The sequence below is a fragment of the Trichosurus vulpecula genome, chromosome 1 (genome assembly GCF_011100635.1).
Source record: "Trichosurus vulpecula isolate mTriVul1 chromosome 1, mTriVul1.pri, whole genome shotgun sequence".
In the NCBI taxonomy this organism is placed as follows: Eukaryota; Metazoa; Chordata; class Mammalia; order Diprotodontia; family Phalangeridae; genus Trichosurus; species Trichosurus vulpecula.
This window is the reverse complement of record NC_050573.1, coordinates 246905003-246929911: the sequence shown is the minus strand read 5'-3', so window position 1 is coordinate 246929911 and position 24909 is coordinate 246905003. Positions and strand designations below refer to the sequence as shown.

Below are 24909 nucleotides of genomic sequence, written 5' to 3'. Positions count from 1 at the left end.
AAGCTAACGGTTGTGACAAGGAGGCTACACCATGAAACTAATCAGTAAACTACTGAATAGTTATGAGGAACTTGGAAGCTATTATCCCTCCAAACCCTACCAGTGAAACAGATAGATGCTCCTCAAATTGGTAATTCAAGAAAGGACTGTACAGCTTGGGTTGGACTAGAAGACTGCAAAGTCTCTTCCAACTTAGATTCTGTGAAACTGAATGCGATCTTAAATAACATTTCGATTGTAGAGGAGGCCAAAGAAGGATGAGGAAATGACACTGAAGAGTTACAAAGTCAAGGGTTATTTTTGCGAAAGCTCAGCCTTTTAAGGTTTGCTACCATAACTCAGAGTTGTAAAATCTCTAAATAGTTGGTAGGAACACTTGGGTTATCAGAGACTACCAATGACTACAGGCTTGCTTTCACAGGATTTAGAGCTTGAAGGAACTTTAGAAATTATTCTCATTTTTGGGTGGGGAAGCTGAGACTCAAAGAAATTTGACATGGCTTGCCCAAGGTTCCACCTGGCATAAGAAATCCAATACAATATTAAATAAAAATCACTGCCTCATCCAGCGTTAGTACCCTATCTGACCTTATCTTCTACCATCAAATATTTTTGCTTCCTCATCCCTCATTTCCTCCCTCTTTTTCCAATAGTACTGCTCCCTGCTTCCCAAACTTCCTTCTCTCAAATTCTGCTTGGTACATTAATAAACCATTTTAAAAAACCCTATAAATGTTATGCCTCAATGGATATATATGTCAACAGACTAACATGACTGCCCCTACTGCCCTCAATCATGCAGACTGAGTTGATATCAAAATCAAGATTTCTTGGAAAGATTTGAGAAAAAATAGGTATATTTTGTCTAACATAACTAAGAAGGCAAGTAATCAAATGAATCCTGACCTCATCATAAAGTCACATTTGCTGCTAAGAAGACCCCCACCTTAGCTGCTCTGAGCAACATCTCTCGTTCTTCTTCATCCTTTCGCTGTTTTTCAATGTGATCCAGCTTCTCAAGAAATCTAAGTTGCGACCTGGTATCACTAGACATGACATAATTTTCACTCTCCTGGAAAGAAACAGACAATGATTATAGAACTGAGTCCTACTTCATATATACATATAGCTCTTTGGATAACAAAAGACCATGATTTTAACACTAATACAGTGGAAGACACGCATGTGAGGAGATAATATTTACACATCTGCCACCTTCTACCAAGAAGGTCTTTTATATCTTCCCTAGAAATGGAGAGGTAATAATTAAGTGGTTATTTTCCCCAAAAGTTTAGGTGAAATTAATAATTCCTTTGCCTGTATCTTAGAGTATCAAAACAGGAAGCGTCATCAATAAAAAGTTGAAAATAAGATTTGACCTACAAACTATATAATCTAAATTATGTAATCTATTAGAATCATCCATCCTATAGTTTTCAACATAATCAAACCAAACTTAAAACTGTAGAAAGAATAGAGAGAGAAAAGACAATAGCAATAGAAAAAAGATAGGAAATAGTCACTTCCCCCAAAGATCTTCTGGGAGCAGAATGGTCTCACATATATTCCTGTTAAAATTGTTCCTTGTGACTTATGTTCTTTGTAAAATTCAGGACGAAGTAAAACTTTATTTAATGTTATAATTATTATACTGTGCCAAAACTTATTACAACTTGCATATATCTGGATAGGCATGTCTAAGAAACATAAGAAATGTTCCACTGACTAAAATACTCTGGGTTACATAGTGAAGAGTCTCTAGACTTGGTATTTTCTAACATTTTTCATGAAGACCACTACAGCTTCACATGTCCCTCTGCCTTTTATAAGGAGGAATGCTAGATTTAAAAAAAAAAAAATTCTTGCCATTGAGCTTTTTAAAAAATTCTCCCTATTAATGCTAACTCATTCATTTAATGACCAACTTTATAGTAAATTTTAAGAAATAATGTTTCTCGAAACATTTAATCTAACAGCTAGATATTTTTTAAACTCTCTAAAATCATAAATACCTTCTGTGCCCATCCCCATCTTTCTTTCATTCTTATACTTACAAGGGTTTCAATTAAGCAGGGGAGGGTGGAGAAGGGAGTGAGTTTCATATGCCCAGAATTCTACTTTTAAAATTAAATTTCTATTGTTTGTATTTAACCAGATCAAAAGAGTATCACGTACTTTAAGCGGAAAAGATGTAACAGTACTACTTATTTTGCTTAGAGTCTAATACGAAAAGAATCCTCATATGCTTTATAGAGTTAAATAATACAAGTTAAAAGTATGGAATAAATTACAGGCCAACCATAGAAGTGTATAAACAAAATCACTAGTGGTTTCTTAAATACCTCATCTTTACCCATTTTCATTTTCAGACACTCTGGAGATAGTTTACTGACAGGATTTAATTTAAAATGGAACACAACGCACTAAATGAAAGGGGGGTGCAAATCAGAGTTTTGGACAAATCTCATTGCCATGCTGAGATCTCTCCTACTCAAATACAGCTGCCCCTGGCATAACCCATCTTTCTTTTACTTTTCCAGATGTTGCTCTACAAATGAGCTCCTCCCTCTCTTCCTACTGAGTCCCTAACCTTAAATAGTAACCCTGACCTCACCACCTTCCTTCCTGTCTACCCAGCTGGTAGACCCAGCTGAATTCTTCATGCATGAACAGAAAAAAAGGCATGCTTCACAGAATTTTAGGACCACTATATATTAAACACTCTACTAAGAATAAAAGAAACAACACAGACCAAATGGTACCAATGCCAAGAAATAAATTGTATCCAATAAAGGAAATATGGCATCTTCCCACTGAGGGGGGAAAAATGAACCATACAGGTTATTAAAGGCACATCTCTTCAGTGGCAGCAACATCAATATCAAGTTATGTGCCATGTACCTTCATATGTGACTTGCTGCCTCTTTACAGAGTTCCATTTACATGAATAGGAACCACTGCTAGAGAGTCTGTGTTTAAGTATAAAACTAAAGAAAGCAACCCAAGTGAAAGAACATCAGAAAAAACAGAAATGTTAACAATGGCAGACAGTGAAAAAATGATGATTAAGATGAGCCTGAAGTACAAGAAAAAAACTAAATCCATGCACCATGGGCAAGGGTGATGACAATCAAAGCACTTAAAACTGAAGTCAAGCATGGCTAAATTAAGGCAAAGGAGGATGTGGTAGCTGCCTCTCTGTATCTGAATAACTCCTTTCATAGGGAAACATGAGGTAATGAGGACAGCTACATGGGGCAGAAAGGTGAGGAGGCCGCAATCTTTTTCCTAATGAGGTCTTTAAGGTAAGGAATACACTACCCAGCTGGCCAGGAGCAGGAAAAGCCCCCGAACAGATGCTGTCGGCACATAAAATAAGCTCCAGCCTAAAAACTACACACAATAGCATACTGAATGGTATTCAGAACGCTAAACATGACTTTCTAAAAAAAAAACTCCAAAACTTCAATACCTAGTATTGACAGACTATGCTAAAACTTGTATAAGAACGATCCAATGAAAATGTGGCTACATTGATGCGTGCATACTTAAAACAATGGTATAGCTGCTTTAAAAAAAGAATTAGAGGAAGAAGCAGCATTGCACAAAAATGTAAAAAGTAACAAAGCTTTAGAGATGGAAGCTCATTTTTAATCCAATGAAAAAAAAAAGTTAATAGAAGCTGTAAGTATGCTTTAAGATAGACTAATATTAAAGGCTTCACACGCAGGGTCTTCAGTTCAGTCTATGACTACAGAATAAAAGGTGGACACAACTTCGCTCCCTGGGGCTCTGCAAACAGTGCTCTCAATCCCTTAAGTTTTGTTTTTCCAGTCTTTTCTACTACTAAATTCATATGCCTGCTGCTCAGCCCAGCAAATTTTCACAAAAAGAATTATCATGCTATTCGAGGACCTCAGCCACAACAATCCCATCCTCCCAAAGGTCCGAGTGAAGTGGAGAAAATAGGGCAATGGCTCCAGGGGACTCACCGGTGGTGTGGCAGCTGATGTTCCCCTGGATTCCTCTTAATCTATGACTAGAACACCATGGTGGTGACCACACTACAAACCCCGAATGTTTTAAGATCTTTCATCCCAGCTTTTTCTCATCTACATGCAATCTTACTCGAAAATGCAGTTTTCCTTGATGTAGGAAAAGAGATAGGCTATTCTCTGTTACTCACCGCCCAATCAGTTCTTCCTCCCCAAACTAACAACTGCCTCCAGTGCCTTCATCTTGATAACGGCTAGTGAGTGTGAACGCATCACCAGGGACACTACGCATTCGGTTCTATGATTTTTACAAATGCAGGCAGTCATGTTCACCAGGGACATAAGCTTTCACTCAGTGGGTTCCCTGTGCCCTATATTAACAGGGGACATGAATGATAAACCATGGCACTACCATTTTTACAAAACAAAAAGGGAGCCGGCATGGCATTAGTGATTTATTTCCTTCCAACATGAACTTACTGAGGTGAAACCTGAAGTTGAAAGTTTCAGTATCTGTCACCACAAATCTTTGAATAAGTACTTCAATTAAACTTTAATTCTATTTTTCCATGTGTACATATATCTACATATTCTCAACTATGAAACAATTAAAAGTATGAATGATTTTACACAAATACCAATTACAGAATAATTCAACTTGGCTTGTTTCCTTAGGAATATATTTAAAATATGAAGACACACAATAAATGGACCTTTTAATATGGGAAAGAAGAAAAAAAAAGTACTCAAACTTCCTTAATGATTTCCTTTACCTTGCAGGTTGTCATTCGATGCTGAGCAATTATAGTCAGTTTCTCTATGAGGCCTCGTAATCGCTCCTGTGTAGCATGGGAGATCAAGTTCACAACATCAGAGTTAAGTTCCATAATGTCATGCCTTTTACCTGTGGAAGCAGAGAAAATCCATTACATGTTTTAGCAGTAGCTGATAATTGAAATAATTAGCACAGCAGGTATTCTGTTCCCCCTGGAAGTCATACCCATTATGAATAAAGGTTTGGAGATTATGATTTTCCTGGTAAAGTCACAACTTCAAAGATCTTAGACATTACATTAATAAAACTTAGCCTGAAGCTTCAGAAAATATAGACATTGTTTCACTTAGCCCCTAGAATCATTCTCCATGCAAGGTCATTTATAGGACAAAGTTGATAAGAACACAAATCAAGTCTAGTGTTCAAGGGGGAGAACAATAACTGTAAAAATTAGTGACATATTCTGTTAATTTTAGTAATTTTTAAAATAGAAAATTACATTGTGCCCTGTTTAACATAGTAGTCGTTAACAATTCATGCCATTTATTTCAACAAATTTGGAATATGACTATTTTCTTCATATGCTTATAAACCCTACACGTTCTTTGTTCATGCTTAACTTTATTTGTGCCTATGAGGCCATTGTTTCTATTAAGTTAACAAGCAACCTGGTAGCCAATTTATGAACAGAATCAAGTTCCAAAGTATCATCTCATGTGACCATTAGAAAATCTCTTATCTGAGTATGCCTGTTACTAGCCCCTTTCTTTGTTATTAAGAGGGGAAGGTAAAGTTCCTTGATTAAATATGGAAAGAATAGTTTCATGAAAACAATTTAGAGTACATACCCAAAGGCAAAATATTACTTCAATGATTCCTCATTACTGGCTAAGGCTAAAGAGTATTTCTGAAGTGTGTATCCACCTATCTGCACTACAAACTTAAATTTATTAACGTACATACAACAGCCAAATTAAAAGTCTTTTAAGGGTGCTGAAAATGGTGTGTGTTTTTGGACATGGCCAACATGGGCATTTATTTTGCTTGAGCATGATGAGGGTTTTGATTTTCTGGGGAGAAAAAACAAATACTTGTTAACTGGGGAAAAATTAATTAAAAATATAAGTATGTATGTGATCATGCACACAAAAGACTATGAGACAAATCTTTATGCTCTCACCAAAGAAGACAAAACATTTGACTCTTTTTAAACTCTTTTTGGTTAGTAAGACATCATTTAAATGTAAGGCAATATGCAAAGCACTGTGCTAGGTCCTTGGGATCCAAAAACAAAAACCAAACAGTTCCTGTCCTTAAAGAGCCTACACTCTTTGACATAATCATTTTAAATACTGACTTTTGCTCTAAGTTTGGCAAGAGAGTTTAGTACAGTAGTTTGAGGCTCTGTCTCCACATACTACTTTGGCTTTCTCAAGAACTATTTTCAAACCACAAAAAACTTCATTACCTCCTTTCAACCTGGAAACCTATAAGCCAGACAGTAAGACAGCAAGGTTAGAGAAAAGGCAGCTCTGATACATCTGGTTTCCTTTGCGGGAATCTGAAAGAGATCATTCCTCTCCAATGTGAAATGGGATGAAAAACCTACAAAGCTTCCCAGTGCCTCTTCAATCAGATTTTGATTGCACGGTTATGGACAAAAAGTTCATTGGTCACAGAATGAGAACTGGAAGTTATTCAATCAAATCTTCTCTCATTTTACAGATGAGGAAACTGAGGTCCAGGAGTAAGGACTTACTCCAGGTCATATGTGTGATGTCTGAGCTGGGATTTAAACCCATCACTTTTTCTATTGTGTCACTTTACTGCTTCCTCTGACATGCTATGAATTCATAACCACAGAGAGATACAAAAGCAGAAAATACATGTCAAAGTCAAACAAATGATTTTGAGATTAACCATTCTGGAAGATAAGATCACAGAAGGGGGAAGCAATTTTAATACAAATATTTTTTAAAAAGGATGAAGTGATATATTTTATGTTAAGTGTTAAAAAAAATTAACAATCCACATTTACAGAAACATAGTTGGGGTTTTTTTTTTTATACCATCTACAGACCAGAAAGACATTTTTGGGAAAGAGACAGCATGGTATAGTAAAAAGAACCCTGGGTTTCTATAGTGGGAGAACAGTAAAAACTACTCTCAGGGTTGTATTGAGGTTTAAATCAGGGTATATAAAGTACACTGCAAACTTTAAAGCATTATACACATAAATATAATTAAATGAGATAGTATTTGTAAAGTGCTATGCAAATCTTAAAGTGCTATATAAATGCTAGCTATTATTATATGCTAGTTATTAACTGCATTTAATATATAGCTACATAATAATAACAACAGCTCTCAAAATGTAGTCCAGATATTCCTGGGTGTCTCTGAGATTCTTCTCTGGGAGTCCATAGGGTCAATTTCATAATAATACTAAGACCTTATTTTCCTATTAAAACACTCTTCTTTTATTCAACTGTCTTCTATAGAACCAGATATTAAAGAGATTTTTGCACTGCCCTCCCAAAAAAAGTTGTAAAACAATGTTACTCTTCTCACAAAATTTCTTTGGTTTTGAAAAAGTTATTTTTCATTTTAAAAATTATTTATGTTAGCATATAATGGGTTTATTGTTGATTTAGATGTGACTGTGTGTGTGTGTGTGTGTGTGTGTGTGTGTGTGTGTGTGTGTCGAGAGAGAGAGAGAGAGAGAGAGAGAGAGAGAGAGAGGAAGAGATACACACATACAAAAAAAGTCAGTGTTAGTGTCTAATATGGTCAATATCAGTAGATACAACCTGTGTACACAAAAGCCCTTTGGAGTCCCTCAATTTTTTAAGAGTATAAAGGGTCCTAAGACCACAAAGTATGAGAACTGCTTATTTAGTAAAATGATCTGGGTTCAGTCCTCACCTGTTTTTACCTGTATGAGCTTAGGAAAGTTATTTGCCCTATGTGGCTTTGATATGTAAGGACTATCCAACTATAAATCTGTATATGGTCCCTTGAAGTTGGCAGGGATAGACATTCTAAATAGGTAACGACCAGCTTAAATTTATGCAAAATAGAAAGTTCATAGAAAATGCATCCCCGCTCCCATCTCTATTCCACAACACTCTGAAAATGCTTACAGAAAAATTTCCATTTTTATATTATAAAGTTATACAAACTATAGATAAACAGTTACTGGGAATATCTAGTTGAAAACAGTCCCTACTCATTTCAAACATTCTCAATATTGTTCACCAAGCAACAAATGAAAAAAATACATGCTGAAGTATCTGAAATCACAAAAATAAATACAATGAATAATAGTTAAATATCATTTAAATAAATTTTATTTTTATAAAATGAAAAAAATTACTAAATATAAGTTTTAAATTAGGCTTGTAAACTTTTCATGAATTATTTGTATTTACTAATATGGAACATTGACTTGTTTTATCTTCTAATATTACTCAAAGGGACTAGACTTGTTTTTCAATCTAATTCTTAGGACAAATGGTTTTTTTCCACTTTTATAAAATTGAGATCTTAGTCTTCACCAATTTTCTTTTAAATGATTTTACTTACATGAAAAACAATTTTTCCTAGAACATATAGTTACCGTCTATGGTGTGAACTAGGAAGAAAAACCCCAAAGTTTCCCAGATAATTCAGGAATGAACACTGCCTACAACTTCATCACATTAAAATAATGATTAACAAGTCTGCTTCCTAAGTAGATTCTCCTCCACCCCGCTCCAATCACAAAATATGCAACCCCAAAACAATGTAGATAATCAGGATATCTGTGCCAATGTTGATGCCTTCCCTTCGTACAATCAAGATCTTCTATCATGCTAGAAATAAATTTCATATGGAGTGAAGCAGAATAATGGCACAGCAAAAATATCCACCTTTACTCAACAGTCAACACATCTCTTAAGGACAGTAGTCTCATATGGGATAAGTTGGAGAAATGTGTAGGTAAAACTGTATATGCCGTCACTACAGATTAATAACTACACCTAAAAACTAGCAAAGGATCTGGTTTATCTCAGAATACCTTAGAGGGAGCTATCGCTCTATATATGTAATGACAGATCCAAAGAAGAGGTAAACAAACATCCCACTAAGGAAATATACAATCACTGTTCATTGTGCATTTGTGTTGGAATTGAAATTTCAGAACTAGCATCCATTAACTCTGATATCCTCTTTGGAAGATTAGTAAATTTGAATTTGTCTACAAGACTAAAAAGGAATAAACCCTTCTAAAATCAAGTTAAGAAAACTGTGCTTTTCATGCTAGATTTAAATGCCTTGTATAAGTAGGTACTCACTGTATTTTCTTGGATTAGCTGAGTATGAAGTATACCTAACATTTTTTTAAAGATGCACAGAAGATAAAAAGCAAGAAAGAAGCACAGACAAGCAAGACGGCTTTGATAACTAAAAGCTGAACCTACTATATAGTCAATAGGTGAGCTGTGCATAGAACATTTTCATGTTACAATCTTTTTTTTTACTGTTGCACTAGGAAATGCATATTTAAGTTCAGAATAAAAATGAACTTTTTAAATGTGAAATACACCTGAATTGCAATTTTTTAAAAATTACATAGACAAAAGTTAAATCTCAAGAAGACTAGCCCTATGAGATTTTTGCATCAACCTTTCAAGAAAAATAAAGATCCTCGCTGATCCATGGTCAAAGCTTACCTGTACACTTCCTTCAATCAACTGACCAGAGGGTAGATGAGGGATACTATCTAGATAACAATGAGGTAGGACTACAAGAATGGGGATAAGAAACTCATACATGCCTCCAGTAACAACAGGATGTGCATCTCCAAGCCTGAGACCCAGATTATTGGCATTTTCTCTGCTATCTCCCTTCACAGGTAAAATGGATTCCTGCTAATTTCTTAGGCCTAATGGAGAACAACTTTACTTTCCAGAGTCAAAAGTCCTTTTAAGACTGAGATGCATGAATCTTATTGTAGAATTAAGGTTTAAAAAAACTTTGCTCTGCTTGGCTAATTTTTAAATGTGTATACATACATACATACATACATACATACCCTTATATGCCATATTTACATACAATCTATTTATGTACGTATACACATGATAAATGTGTGTACACATGTGTGGGTGTATTACTATATAAACATGTATTGTGTGCATGTACGTACACACATACACATACACACACACCCTTATGCCACATCCCCAAACAATCTATGAAATGATAGAAGGGATATGTAACATAGTATGTGTGTATGGGTCCACATATGAAAAGATGCAAAGTCCTCTACTAAACCAAAGGAATGTGAATAGATGAATAGATAATATGACCTTTAGCTATCTAAACTAGAAACCATATCAAATACAAGGAGTGTGTGTGTGTGTGTATTATTTTTCATGTTAAAAATAAAAACAAAAAAAAAACTGCCCCAACATATATCTGAAAATCTGAAACATCTTTAAGTCACAAGGAGTTCTTCTGGGGCCATTAGACTAGGACTAGGTATTACTGCCTGTAAAGCTTTTGCTCTTGATAGCTAATATGGCCAAATGTAGCAATTAGCATTCTGTGTCCTTTTCAACATGTGCATCAACACCAAGCACTTTACTTGTCACAGAAACATTCACACTTACCAATGTCTAAAATTCTCTTTTGGAGAGCCCCCGTAAAAAGGAATGGTTCTTCTTTATGAGAGCGAGTCAGTGTGCCAACTAATTCAGAGTTTGCTGCTAAGATGCAAGCGTTTTCTTCACTGAGGTTGACTCCTGCCATGGAAGTGACGTCATTGATGTCATCTTCATCTCTAACAGAAAGACAAGTTCTTGCTTTGTTCTTTTATGTAATTTAGGATGGGAAGAAAGCCTAAGACCTACTCTCCTATATGTGAACAATTATTTTGTCAATTTACTGGACCGCTGACAGAAATTAACAGGACAGTCTACCTACCACTAGTGCTACAGCACAATCTGGTAGGAGAGATCTCAAGACAACTTACCTTCTACAGCTCTCTTCCTCTTCCCCTCCTCCCCCCTTTCAATGAGAAGGATCAAGAACATCAAAAGCACAGTAGAACCACAACAGAACTTTTCACCTCCTTCACTATGGTGGATGCAGGTTACTCAGGTCCATTTCACTCAAGACATCTCTGCATGACATTGGCACTTGGCTATGAGGAGGAAGGAAGAACTACTAACATGATACAACTTTGGAGAGGTCCGTGTTACAGTGAAAATCAAAGGGTTAAGTAACTGCTCGTTAAGAGACACGATAATGATAAAGGAATGACATGCCATCACTCCTTTACATGCAGCAGGAACGGGTCCCTGAATCCTAAACCATTTCTAATAGGACTTAGATAAATGTCTCCAGAGACAGGATTTTGATACTAATAAATCATTACCCATCATAATAAAGTTAGGACCAAGTAAGATATTTTTTTCTTGAATCTACCTTTTCACATACTCCGTATACAGGGAAAAAAAAAAGAATAAATTAATCCATACTCTCCAGATGAGTCACTCCATTAAAAAGTACAAAAACAAATAATCATAGAGACTAACATGGAAAATCTACACCTTTCTCCTAGCTGTGCAACTACCAGGAAAAAAAAAAGCAGCTATGTGGTTAAACAAAGAAATGCTATGTGGCTACAAAATCAGAATGTCTAACCTGGTGAGCAGGGAATAATCTAATCAATAAAAGCATCCTTTTCAACATAAGCATTGCCAAGCACTTCCCTTATCACTCCACATACACAGATACAATAAGACAATTTGTTTAACCATGATGGCATAAACAAGGTATTATTTCTCTTTTATAAAGACAGGAAAAGCCCCAGATTAGAAGTCAGAGAACTCAGTTCGGGTCCTGGGCTCTGCTCCTATCTCATTTTGCAACTCTGGGCAAATCATTTAACTTCTGAGGGCATCACTTTGCCATCTATAACATGGGGGATAGGGGTTGAACTAAAGAACTAAGGCCTCTTCTCAATCAAACAATTCTACGATTCTGTACCTGACTCAAATGTTCTATATGAAGAGATTAAATGACCATCCCTGGGGGAATGCCCCTATTCAAGGAAAGGGGGAATAAAAACATAATTGTCAGGGTCAAGCACCTAAGAGCTGATGATCTCAGTGTCCAGGCACATGGTGCACAATGGCACTAATAATTCCTATCCCCCAAAACACAGTCTTGGAAACAAGAGCTGAACAAGCGGAGGACAAGAGCAGGCTGAATACCATGAAATTATATAATTAAAACCTCAAATATGCAAAGTGGGAAGCAGAGGAACTGGTACATGTCTATATTAACAGGAAGATCCATAGAATTTTTTAAAAGTCAAAAATTCGCATCCTAGCATTTCCTAAGTGCAAGGAACGTTTACATTTCTACAGAAAAAACTATCCAAATTAGGGGGGATGGAGGTAGGGTCCTCCAAATTATAAAAGATTTATAGGATGTTAAGAAATAATTGAAGAACTAATTCCGTGTCTATGTAAATAACAAGTTGCATTTCAAAGTTCAAAAATTACTACATAAACTTTTTTTTTCAGTAACGTCTGACTCTTCTGACCCCATTTGGAGTTTTCTTGGCAAAGACATTAGAGTAGTTTACCATTTCTTTCTCCAGTTCATCTTACAGCAGAGGCAAACGGGGTTAAGTGACTTGCTCAGAGTCACACAGCTAGTAATTATGTGAGGCCAAATTTGAACTCAGGAAGATGAGTCTGCCTGACTCCGGGCCCAGCACTCTACCCACTGCACTCTCCAGCTGCCCCTACATAAACATCAGGGGTTGTACATTTTCTACAAGACTAAGTAGGAATCAGTTACAGTAAAATTGAGCTATATTTGGAATCTAAAGACGAGGGTTCAAATTTTGGCTCTGCTACTTCAACTGATTAGTATGTCATGGAGGAAGCCACATAACCTGTGGTCCTAAGTCTCCTCACAGAAATGAAGGGATTGAACTAAATGACACCCAAGGCCTCTTCCAGCTCTAAATCTATAATCTGGACAATCACAAAAAGATTAAGAGTGAAATAAAGGAGAATTCCTGTTAGTGAAGAAAACATTCTAATAAGCCTCAGTTCAATGACTAGGTGGGCAATCCTGAAGAGTTCATTTCACCTCTGTTGTCTTGTTTCCTTCTCCATAAAATGGGAGACTGGCTTTCTATAGAATACCTAAAGGCTCTTCTAACTCTCAGAGATGATGATTACAAGTACCAAAACAGATACTTTCACATTCAAGAGTAGTGACTTCCCATTCAAGATTTGCTCATATACAGAAGAAAGAACCACTCTTTCTGTAGGTCTTCCTCATACACCTGACAGTCAAGGTTCTCCTCATCACAGTTCAAATAACTGACCATTAGAGAAAGATAAATTAAGGGATATTTAAAAATTAATAACTGCAGACTGGATTAAAGATACAGTCATTGTTCTCTTAAAAATATGGTTAGGATAGTTTGATAGCATTGCAAAAAAAAAATGCAACATAATTTTTATATCACTGCCCTAAAAACAATGGATATGTGCAATCAGGCATGGATTAAAGCCAGACACCGATGCCCCTAGATCTACTTCTACTGAGAACTTAAGACACAGACTATAATCCCAGGGCCAGCCCATGAGTTCCCTTAGCATGAAACATGATGGCAGAAGGAGGCCAGTACTCCTTGGCTCTTCGTAGACCCAAGGGAATTAGAAGATGATTTCAGTAAATGAAGATGTCCCTCATTTTCCTAGAATCCCTCTACAATCCTTCTCCACAGGCACGCAGGGAACTGCCCCTACAAGATCTGTTGCCTGCTTTACCTCCTCCCATCTGGCCCCAGGCTGAGCACAGCTCCCTCTAGCCCAGCTGCCAGTTGCCATGGTAACAGACAGTCGGGAGAAGTAGGAGAGGACCCTGCTGAGGGAGAAAGTGCCATACTGAACAGCACCCTATATGGCTGAGGAACAGATTAAAAACTCCTCTAGAGGAAGGAAGGAGATAGCCCTGAAGGAGACAAAAGACACTACATATTAGTGAGGGAAGGCAGCAGTATGAACAGGATTTCTAAGCATGGGGTAAGATGGAGAGTGAGAATTATAAAGCATAATTCCTGAAAAGACAGTCAAGGTCCTTTTGGACAATTTTTGGTTTATTTCAAGAGGCAGGAAAGTGAATATTGGAATCACAAGGCAGGAAGGGATTTCATGAGGTCTTGCATATAGCCCAGCAATTCCCAACCAAAACTATGTTGTTTTACATATAAAATCTCTGCCACAGACTGTTCTCCATGGCCTCAGCACAATAGTGCTAGCCAGCTCAGGGGAAGAGAAATGAGATTAGAGGGAACTAGAAGCAGCAGAAGTAGAATATAGGAAGAAGGGAGAGAAGTAAAGTCAATTTATGTTCATAGATTTTAAGACATAAGAACTTTTATTAGTAAAAAGTTTTGTGGATAAGTTAAAAATCTGCTAAGGACACTGACAATCTATCCTTCTACCTTTTGACAACAGTAATGTAATCTAAACCTACGAGAGAGATTACGATTTTTTTGTTGCAGTTCAAAGGCAGAAAATTCATAATCTCTCTTGGTCCTTTGGTGCTCAGTAGGGACTACAATGTTTGATCCATCCAAACTTCAAGACAGTTTAGAAACAGAACTTCATTCTTATCATGAAAAGTCTTCTGACAAGGCTGGGTTACTCTCCAACTTTTAAGTTGATTATTAAGATAATTTTATTAAAAATTCAGTGAAATAAACAGTTCTCAAGTGAAGAACTGAAAACCACTGACAACCATATGAATGAAAGTTCCAAATCACTAAAGAGAGAAATGCAAATCAAAACTACTTGACATCTTTACCTCACACATCCAGAAAAACTGGCCAAGGTGACAGCAGCTAGAAACAGTTATTTAATATTGGAGGGAAGGGACTGAAGGAAGACTGAGGGCACACTAACCAGTTAGTGGGGCTGGCAATTTGGTGCAACTATTCTAGAAATAAATTTGGAGTTACGTTTTTAAAAAATGAAGTGACAAAAATGTCATTGCCCTTTGAACCTTAAATCTTACTGCTCAGAGGTCAAAGACAAAAAGGTCCCCTATGCACAAAAATATTTATAACAGATTTTTTTTTTATGGTAACAAATATTTGGAAATAAGTAGATGCCCATCATTTGGGCAACAGCAAAACTAACTGCAGCAAGTAAATGTGATAGAATATGACTGTGTCTTAAGAATTCAGAGAAAAAGGGAAAGGAAGGCAGCATGTACAGTGGATAAAGTGTCAGCCTCAAAACCACAGAGACCTGGGTTCAACTCTAACACACAGGACTCTGTGACCCTGTGCATGTCATTACCTTCTCCATGCTCTAGGAAACTCTTGAGTGTAAAAGTTACAGAGATCTATATTGCTAGAGAGAGTTTCTTCATCTAAGAGTTCTCTTTATCAATCCAGAGATTCAGTCCATAGTTCCTGAGGAAAGACTTATACAAACTGATGCAGAGCAAAAAAAAAAAAATGTAAATGGAAACAACAATTTTTAAATTCCCAAAACTGTGTAATTAAAATGACTGAGTTAGGCCCTGAATAAAAGTCAAGGAAATGTATTTCCCTCCCTTCATTGCAGGGGTAGGGGACTATGGGCGTAGAATATTGTATATACTGCCAGATAGAGCTCTGTTAATATTATTAACAGCTCTCCCCACCTCTATTTAAAAAACTTTTTGCTACAAAAGATGGCTTGGGAGACAATCTAGGGAAGTGGCCCTCAATCTTATCCAGGAACTTCTGTTTAGTACCTTTATCACTGTAATTGCTGTTTTCCCTACACAGAGGGGAGGGGTAGAGGGAAAGAAACAATCATTTATTAAGCATATACTATGTGCCACACACTATGCTAAGCACTATACAAATATTATGATATTTATTATGATACTTCATCTTCATAATAACACATTTCACAGTTGAGGAACCTGAGGCAGAGAGAGGTTAAGTGACTTGCCCAGGGTCATACAGCTAGTGTTTGTCTGAGACTGGACTTGAAAATCCACTGGGCCCTCTAGATGAAAGGAGGAATATTTTTTGAAATCAATGTGATGCAAAACATCAATAAAAATGCAATCTGAAAAAAGTCAATAGCTCTAACCTCATACTTAAAATGGCTCAAAAGAGAAAGTACAATGTTCTGTTTTACTCTTCTTTATCTGCTGTGTGTGCTTGATTTGGAGTCTGGCAGATTTAATTTCAATTCCTACCTCACACAGGATACTTATTTGCATATCTTGGGACCTCTGGATAAGACATAACTTCACTTGGCCCAGTTTTCACACCTACAAAATGGGGGTAATACTGGCACCTACCTTTACAAAATTATTGCGAGGAGCAAGTGAAATAACATATGTAAAGTACTTTGCAACTTTAAAGTGTTATATAAATTCTATTATTATTAATAAAACTTACACAATAAAAATAGTAATGATTTTTAAAATCAGGTTTAAGAGGTTCCCTTCTTCCACTAGAACATTATCCACTCACTTTCCTAGCATCAAGAAGGGAGCATCATTCTAGGTTATGCCACAGCTGGCCAGATAAAAGAGTCTCAGTCTTATCAGGTAAATTCTATGCAGTAATGCAAAAGGCTCACCTTCATCACTGTCACTGTTGCTTTCTCTGCAAGAGAGGAATACTAGAAAATGAGGCAGTTGGCAAGTATGCATGACACCCCCTACCCAACAGCCACTGAGGAAATAAGCTCAAGTCCTTACTTCTGGGAAGACAGAACTGGAAACTGTTGATATTCTTTAAAATAATAATCACTTCTCTTCTAACTCTGGGGAAAGTCTGGTAAAAAGAAACCTCTCAATTATTCTTAGTAGTCAGAAAGAGGAGTAGTCTAAGTGGATGAATTGCAAAGGCTTTGCTTTTTTTCCCATTATTCCCTAACAAAGTAAAATTGTTATCAGTTTTGATTTTTAGAAGAAAAATTGATACTGGGATTCAGAACTGACTTAATAGCTCCTTTCTTTTCTGGTCAAAGAGCTAACCAAACATTGAAGGGATCAAAAGGCAGGATAGGAGAAGCAAGGAGTACAAACAGCACCTAAACTTGATAGTCCGTCCCCAAATAACTAAAAGCACACTGGAATCGCCAACACCAGTTACCATCTGACCAGTCCCAGTCAATCACAGACTACTATTTGACCTCAGTTTTGCTGGCAGTGCCACAACCTCTCTAGTCATTCCAAGGAATCTCTAAAACACAGGTTGCTGGCAAAAGGTGCTACCAGGTAAGCACCTAAAGCAATACTAAAAGTAATTGTAAGCAAGTTAGAAAAAAGCAACATACCCACTCCCTGCATCATACAGTTTACTTAACTAGTTCATTTATCTTCCTAAACAGAGGATCTTTTTATACATCAGTTTGCTCTATGGGCCACACACACTTTTACTCCTTTCCCCTAGGTAACAAAACAACAGTGCTTTGGTTTTTAAAAAAAGATGAATTAGTGTTCATAAGGAATTAACTCCATTTGTTTTCTGTCTAGAAAAACAACTTCCCTTGTTTGAGCTATTAACTCTTCAGAATTATTTTCTAGAACTGGAAACAACTGAGGCGTTCTATAATAAGAAAATGGCCAAACTACTATCAATGTGATGAAAACTAATAATGCAATCAAGAAACCAAGATAATGAGTATAGAGATACATGAAAAGGCACACAGAATGTGAAAAAATGAACAACTATATACCTATATAAAAGGGAAAAAGCACACAAGGAGGGATAAGGAAAGAAAAAGAAAAAAGAACAAGGTTGGGGAAAAAACTACTGAAAAGTAGTCATTATATTTATCAATAGGTAGAAACCATTCAAGTAAATACTTTTAAATTTATGTGTCATTAGTTTTGTTGGTATTTTAAGTTAATAACTGGAAGATCTTATTTCTTTAAAATGAAAGTCCAGAGAAGGAAGCTTCATTATCTCCATTGGCAGAATCTCCCTATTCCAAGCTGTGCAAAGCAATTAAATTCCTTAAATTTTAAATAACAACCAAAACTTTTCTCAAAGAGTTTGCTGTGAAAGTAATTCTTTTACCTTTCCCACTCTGCCATCATGGTCTTTTAAAAAAAAAAAGTTTTATTGATGTTTCAAAAAAAAAAAATAAAACTATTGTTGTGATTTCCTAATTACTTCCTTCTTAAAAGGGGGGAGGGGCAGGGAAGGGAGCAAAGTAAGAAGGTAGTGGAGATCGGATCACCTCTGAGATACCTTCCAGCTCTAAATCTACAATCCCACTTCACAACCCCCGCTAAGAGAGCCTTCCCTGGCTATAAACAAGAACAGAAAAGCAAAATAAATCAACTTTTGGAATACTTTTAATATGACTCTTTTTACTACTCATTTATATTCTACTATACTATAACAATGGACTTCAATTGACAGAGAAGAGATAAGAGGACGTTTGAAATAAGGAAATAGGCTTGAGCCAAGGCATGAACATGGAAGTAGGTAGTCATCACTGTATTTTAACAAGAGTTTTAAGACAAAAAAAAATGTATTAAGAAGCTATTCTGACAAAGATATACAGAATCAATGAGGAGCGTAAAACAAGAATACATATAGTCTAGAAGAGCAGAATCTATCTAAACCCAACTATTTCCTTCCCCACAGTGTTCAGTCCACAGTAGTATTACCAAGCAGCACTTAGTATTTGCTTCATTGAATTGAGACAACTTTTTTAAAAAAATTAAGAAAACCAATTAGCATTCTAACCTCATTGTTCATTACTACCTAGTTGAGCAACCTCCCCTTCACACAGGTCAGTCCCCATTACAGGAATTTAATTAACCTCCTTGTAAATTTAGTTGTGCCCAACTCTTCATAAACTACTATGTAGTTTTCTTGGAAAAGATGCTAGAATGGTTTGCTATTTCCTGCTCCAGAGGATTAAGGCAAACAGAGGTAAAGTGACTTGTGCAGGGTCACACAGCTAGTAAGTATCTGAGGCTACACTGGAACCCAGGTCTTCCTGACTACAGGCCCAGAGTTTTATCCACTGAGCCACCTAGCTGTTTCCTGTCTTCTTATATACTTCATATATATTGTACAGATTTTTGCCACCATATTTTTTCTCATGTATTCCTCCCAGCTGAAATTCCCTTTGCCCATCATAGTTTTAATGCAAACCCTATACTCTTCCAGGACCAGTTTAATTCAAGTCACAGTCGTTACTGAGTTTTATCACTAAACACTTCTTAGATGTGATGTTTAGCCATTTCAAATCACAATCTGAGTAGAAATCCTCAAGCCATTCAAATTACTTCAGGAATCTCCATGTAGTTTCCCTGCCTAAAGCATCTTCTATTCCTAGTTGATTTTGTATGTTTGTTAGGATAGTTTAGTTTTCAGGTCAGAACAATGATGGTTACCTACTGCCATGTCCATGCAAGGCTCAAAGCAGTTCCCTAATTTAGAATGTCCCCATATCTCCTCACTGTCAAACGAAGTCCATCACATCCTTCAAGATTCAAATCTAAGTAACCTAACCTAGATTTCCTTTTTTGCCTAAGTAATTCATAACTCCCAACTGCCAACAACTTACCTTCTTCAGTGGTAACAGAACTGATAACCTCAGTTCAAATCTTGGATCTGCACAAGCTATGTAACCTTAGAGAAATCAAAACCTCTCTATTACCCTTAGTTTCCTTATCTGTAAAATGATATTTTCACTTTCTGTGCCTCAAAACATTGTTGTGAGAATCAAATAAAGCAACATATATAAAAAGCTTTGTAAATAAGGGTAAAATATCATAATCATTAACGATGTTTGAATTCTATCAGGTAGATATTTAATTTATTCAACCAGTTGTGAAATCTTATAAGATATGTTATGTTGCTATATACAACACCACCAGTGATTCTTAATTTAATGGAGTTTAAATTCTATGCAATCATGCATTTTCCTAAGTTTTTTTTCTAAAAGTTTCCAATTTTTGAATTAACTAGTAGAGATGTACTGAATCTTTTAAGAGCTCATTTAGCTGTCAAAGCAACTTCAGTAACCAGAAATTAAGTTAATACATATTCCCATAGCAGAGACTAAACAGGAACTTTTATAGAGCACTTATTAATGCTCTTGTCAATTCTGGTCCTCAAATGAGCCAATTGTAACATGAATCTCTGGCACCCTCTGGTGTTCAAAAACTGTATATTCTCCCTTAAAGCCATCTGAGGTTTTCTGTAAAGACAACGAACGAGAGGGCAGAAGTCCTTAGGCTTAACCCAATCACCTAAAATTAAAGAATGTAGTAATTAATAAAGGCTTCAGAAAAGTGAACATCTCTGTCTGATCACAGTGTAACATTAAATTGTATCAATTTTAACTCCTGGAAAAAATCACAATGAAGAATTAGTGATTTCTTCCACATAAACTTACTTTCCAAAAAAGTTAGACCTTCTTTTGCACAAGAAAAGCAAAAAAAAAAAAAAAAAAAAAAAAAAAAAAAAAGAAAAAAAGACCTATTTAAGACAATGACTTTATCTTCACTGAAAAGAGTCAGGGCAGGGTATAATAGAATTTTCATTGTGTTTTTCTTTTTAATTTTCTTTTAAAACCATAACAGAAGATGTTAAATTAGGAATTCAAAAGAATTAATTCAGATAAAAGAGAAAGTTTAAACTACAAACTCATAGAGGAATTAATTACCATTCAGCCTAAAAGGAGCTCTTGTGACTCTCAACAGTCACAAGTATATGTATTTTTTGCAAGCAAGATGTCTTCCCCCATGTTGTTTTTCAGGTTAATAGTTCTTTCTTTTTACCACATGTCAGAGAGCTCAAAAAATGCACAGTAAAGTGGAATTATATGCTTCAGGCATGGTCAAATTGGGCAGGACATATTGGAAGGAAGTTGTCACAATGGACCACTTGAAGAGTTGCAGTAATACACACTGGCAAATAGTGATTATAAACTATGCAGGGGGAAAAATAGCACAATCTTCGAGCAACAAGACATAGCTGGGAAAAGCTGGGAAACAGCAGCAGCCAGGAGATGAACTTGGCATGCAACTAAGAGAAATGAGGATGGCTCCATCAGCAATAGTGGCAACCTGCAGTCAATGAGGCAAAGAAGCAGGACTGCAAACAGCAGTCACAAGGAGTACCAGCAGCAGCTCAAGGCTCAAACCAGATACCTGTCTTAATATGTAAATGGTACATAGAGGCCTGGTTACACATTAAATGGTTCACTAGCACTGGATGAGAAGCTGTTAACAAGGCCCCACTACTGCCATAGAGGGAGTGTGTAAAGAGCCAGTCTTAGAAGTCCTAAGTTCTACCATTAAATCACAAGTCTGACACTCCCAAGCTGACACCCCAATTCATCTGAATCTCAAATTCTTTATCTATAATCCCACATCACTATTGCCTACTGGAAATTTCAAACTGTATGCCCTGGGGACATCTCAAACTCAACATATCCAAAACAGAACTCATTATCATTCTCCTCCTCTGTCCATCCCTCTTCCAAATTTCCCTACATATTTCTGTCAAGGGCACCACTCTCCTTCCAGCTTCTAGGGTTGGCAAACTTTTTGTTATCCTGGACTCTTCACACTCCCTCAACTCATATAACCAATGAAAAAAAAAAAGAGTTCTTTGCCACTAAAGTTTTTACCATGGTTAAATGGTTCAACACCAGAAACTAATATAATTTTATCACTAGAAATGACAACAAAGAAGAGACAATGTCATCTGATTTGCGATTGGGCTTTAAAGACCACAAGATCCTTCCATCAATTGAAACCTTCCATGTGTTTGGTCTTCCCCATTAGAATGTGAGCTTCTTGAGAGTAGGAACCATTTCTCTTCTTTTTTTTTTTTCTGTAAGACCAGCAGTTAAGCACAGCACTTCAACTATAGTAAATTTACAGTAAATGCTTTATTCATTCACTTTGAGCCCAAAGATTTTACACCAAAATGTTACCATATGGGAAGAACTTAAAATTGAAGGTTTAGTAAATGTTGAATGGGAGATGATAATTTAGCTTCCTTTAGTTAAGTGAAATCTTGCTCTTTCTAGCTCTATACCATCTCTAGCACCCAACACCATCCCTCAATACACACCTACCACCCTTAGGTCCCCATAACCGCTACGTAGATTAATGCAAAAGCCTCCTAATTTGTCTCCTTGCCTCAAATCTCTACTTCTGTTCATCTCCAACCTTGTTGACAAAATGATGTTTCATTAAGTGCTGTGATCTTTGCTGCTTCTAAGACAAAATAAAAACTCTTCCACTTAGCTTCTAAAACACTTCTCAACCTGGCTCCAACTTATCTTTGAAAACTTGCTGGAATATCACTGCACTGCAATATAACCAAACTAGTCTTCTTTGTGTTCTTCAAACATAATACTCCATATATCTTTTCTTTCATGACTTTTGCACCACTTGCCTTTATGCTTGGAATGCACTCCCTTCCATCATTTATAAGGCAGTCTGTGGGGTCCTGATTGGGAAAAAGCCCTAAAATACAGTAATAAGGAAAAAGCTATAAAAACTTAAACTGTGTGAAAGGTGGAAGCCCGGACATGGTGACTTGTTTACAATTATAACTAAGCTACAAAATTGTATTTCAGACACCGAGTCAAAACTTAAGATTCTATGCCCTATGAAAGCCAAAACAAGAATATTGTGACCTATATGTGACCAGTACATGATCCATGTTTGGGTATATTGGCTTAACTCCTAAGTTCATCACCAAGCAGAAAACCAAAAATATCCACACTAATCAGTAGTGATGCACTTTCTAGCTCCTCCTGCCTTTGTCTGTTTTCTATAATTACCACAGGAATTTTGGGGGTTCTTTGTGGGGATCCACTGAACTGTCTGGCTGCTGCCCCAGACTGAAGATTGCCTCATTTGTAAGTATTTGTAATGAATGATTAAACTACTACCTGTAATCAATCTTGAGCTCCTTGGCCTCTTCTTTTGGTATGGAAAGAACACCCCACAGTTATGGGCGAGGTATAGGATTCCCCAGCCAGGGGAATTCCACACCTTATTCAGCCTAAGAGCCATTTTCTATGTGAAGCCTTTCCTGTTCCCCCCCAAATGCTAGTGACTTCTCTCCTAATACCTTGTATTTAGCTACTTCGTATTTACATTTGTCTATCTCTTTACATTTATTCAGTATATACTTGCATAAGTATTTGTTGTCTCTACCATCAGAATATAATCACACTCCTTGCAAGTAGAGACCACTTTATTCTTTGTAATTATATTTGCAGCACAGTGCCTGGCACAGAGTACACACATAAAAGTTTGCTCATTACATATGATGGGCAAAGAATTTTAAAAGTGAATTTTTTTTCTTAAAGGATACCTACTTTCAAGGAAATAATCTCTAATAAAAGCCATTGCATTATACAACGTTAACATTTACAAATAACAATAACTAAGGAAAGCTAAATTAGGGTCACCAAACCAACAACTAAACCTTCAATTTTTGATTTTTTCCTATATACCACCACTTTACAAATTTAAAAATCTTTAGGCTCAAAGAGATATCAGAAACAATTTGTATCAGCCTTTACCAAACTATTGATCCCCTAGTACAACTTAAATTTTTGACAGATCATTAACTACTTGACAAAAGCCTGAGAAGACTAATAATTAAGATTGAAAATCTTTAAAATTCAGTGAAAAAAAAAGTTTAATACACATTTTCCTTAATAGACTTCATAAAAGAAGATACATCTATATTTCAAAATTATTTTGATTAGCTTCAAAAATCCTAAATTTACAACATCTCCACAGTGCCCATAGCCATAGCATAATTAGATAAATCACTGGAAACTTGGTGTAAATTACCAAAGCAAGAAACAATTACTAGAAAAAATAGAATGTAGTCTGGAAGAAATCAAGCTTAGACCCGTATACCATATTCCATAACAAATTCAAAAAAAGTATTAATATTAAAATAGTGTTTATTTTGCTAAAATGATATTAAATATCAATATTAATAAGAGTCCTAAAGATGATACCACAAAAAATCTAGAAGAGAAGCACATCAAATCTCTTTCACAGCTATGAATGAGAGATGAATTCTTAGCCAAAAAAGGAACAGAAGCAATTATAAAAGGTAAAACAGGTAACTTTGGTCACATAAAATTCAAAGTCTTTTGCACCAACAAAATTAATATATCCAATATAAAAGAGAAGCAGTCAGATGGGGAAGTCTTTGTAACAAATATTTTTGGTAGGGTTTGGAATAAAGATATGCAGAATAACAGAAATATGTAAGATCAAAACCCATTCTCCAACAGAGAAGTCATCACAGGATATAAATAAAGAATTTTTGAAAGAACTGTAAACAATTTAAAATTGTATAGAAGAATACTCTAAATAAGAAGAACGAATTAAAAAAACCCCTAAGGTTTCACCTAATGCCTAGGAAATAAGAAAAGATGACCAAAAAACCCACAACAAATGCTGCAAAATTTTAAAGAACAAATTTGACCTAAAAAAAGAAGAGTTATTAAAAGATACCTCTCCACTAGTTCCTTTGAAAGGGGAGGGAGGTGGGAGGAAAGAGGATCCACAGGAGTGGAACACTGTATACTACCAGATTTTTCCAATGTATTCGTCAGTTTTATTGTTTTCCCTCTTCTTTTTCAAAAACATCTTTGGATAACTCTTAGGAAGGAGAAGAAGGAGGGACACAGAGGTAAATTTAGGTGATGTAGCAATAAAAGTTCACTTCAAAAATTTATCAATAAAATTTATTTTAAAAAAAAGAACTGGTAACTAGTGTCTAGGCAGGGAATTGCTGGGGTTTGTACTAGTTATAGTCAAGTAGCACCACTCTCAGGGTGGAATTCATTTAAGTAATGAGAGAGGTAGAGAGATCAATGATTTGAGCATAATAAAGACTCTGAGAAACTGTCTATTAGATAGTGTAGAGAGAGAAAACAAAAGCCAGCTGATAAATGAAGAGGAGTTTATCTGCCTAGAACACAGAAGTATTATCTACCTCCTCCCTATAATAAGGTCGCATTTAAATCAACCAAGCTTAATTAGAAAAAAAAAAATTTTTTTTGCTTTGCTATGGTAGGGGAA

At 36.0% G+C, this 24909-nt stretch overlaps 1 protein-coding gene across 2 annotated transcripts in view; it reads right to left on the bottom strand.

Annotated features, from left to right (window-relative positions):
• Positions 1 to 24909, bottom strand: part of TAF4B (TATA-box binding protein associated factor 4b) — a 200810-nt gene that overhangs the window by 83499 nt on the left and 92402 nt on the right. For both annotated transcript variants that reach the window (XM_036768688.1, XM_036768680.1), the window contains 3 exons: positions 10428 to 10597; positions 4769 to 4899; positions 947 to 1072 (listed from right to left, as the gene is read on the bottom strand). In XM_036768688.1, coding sequence (XP_036624583.1) covers positions 947 to 1072; positions 4769 to 4899; positions 10428 to 10597 — 427 coding nt within the window. The remainder of the gene's footprint in view (positions 1 to 946; positions 1073 to 4768; positions 4900 to 10427; positions 10598 to 24909) is intronic.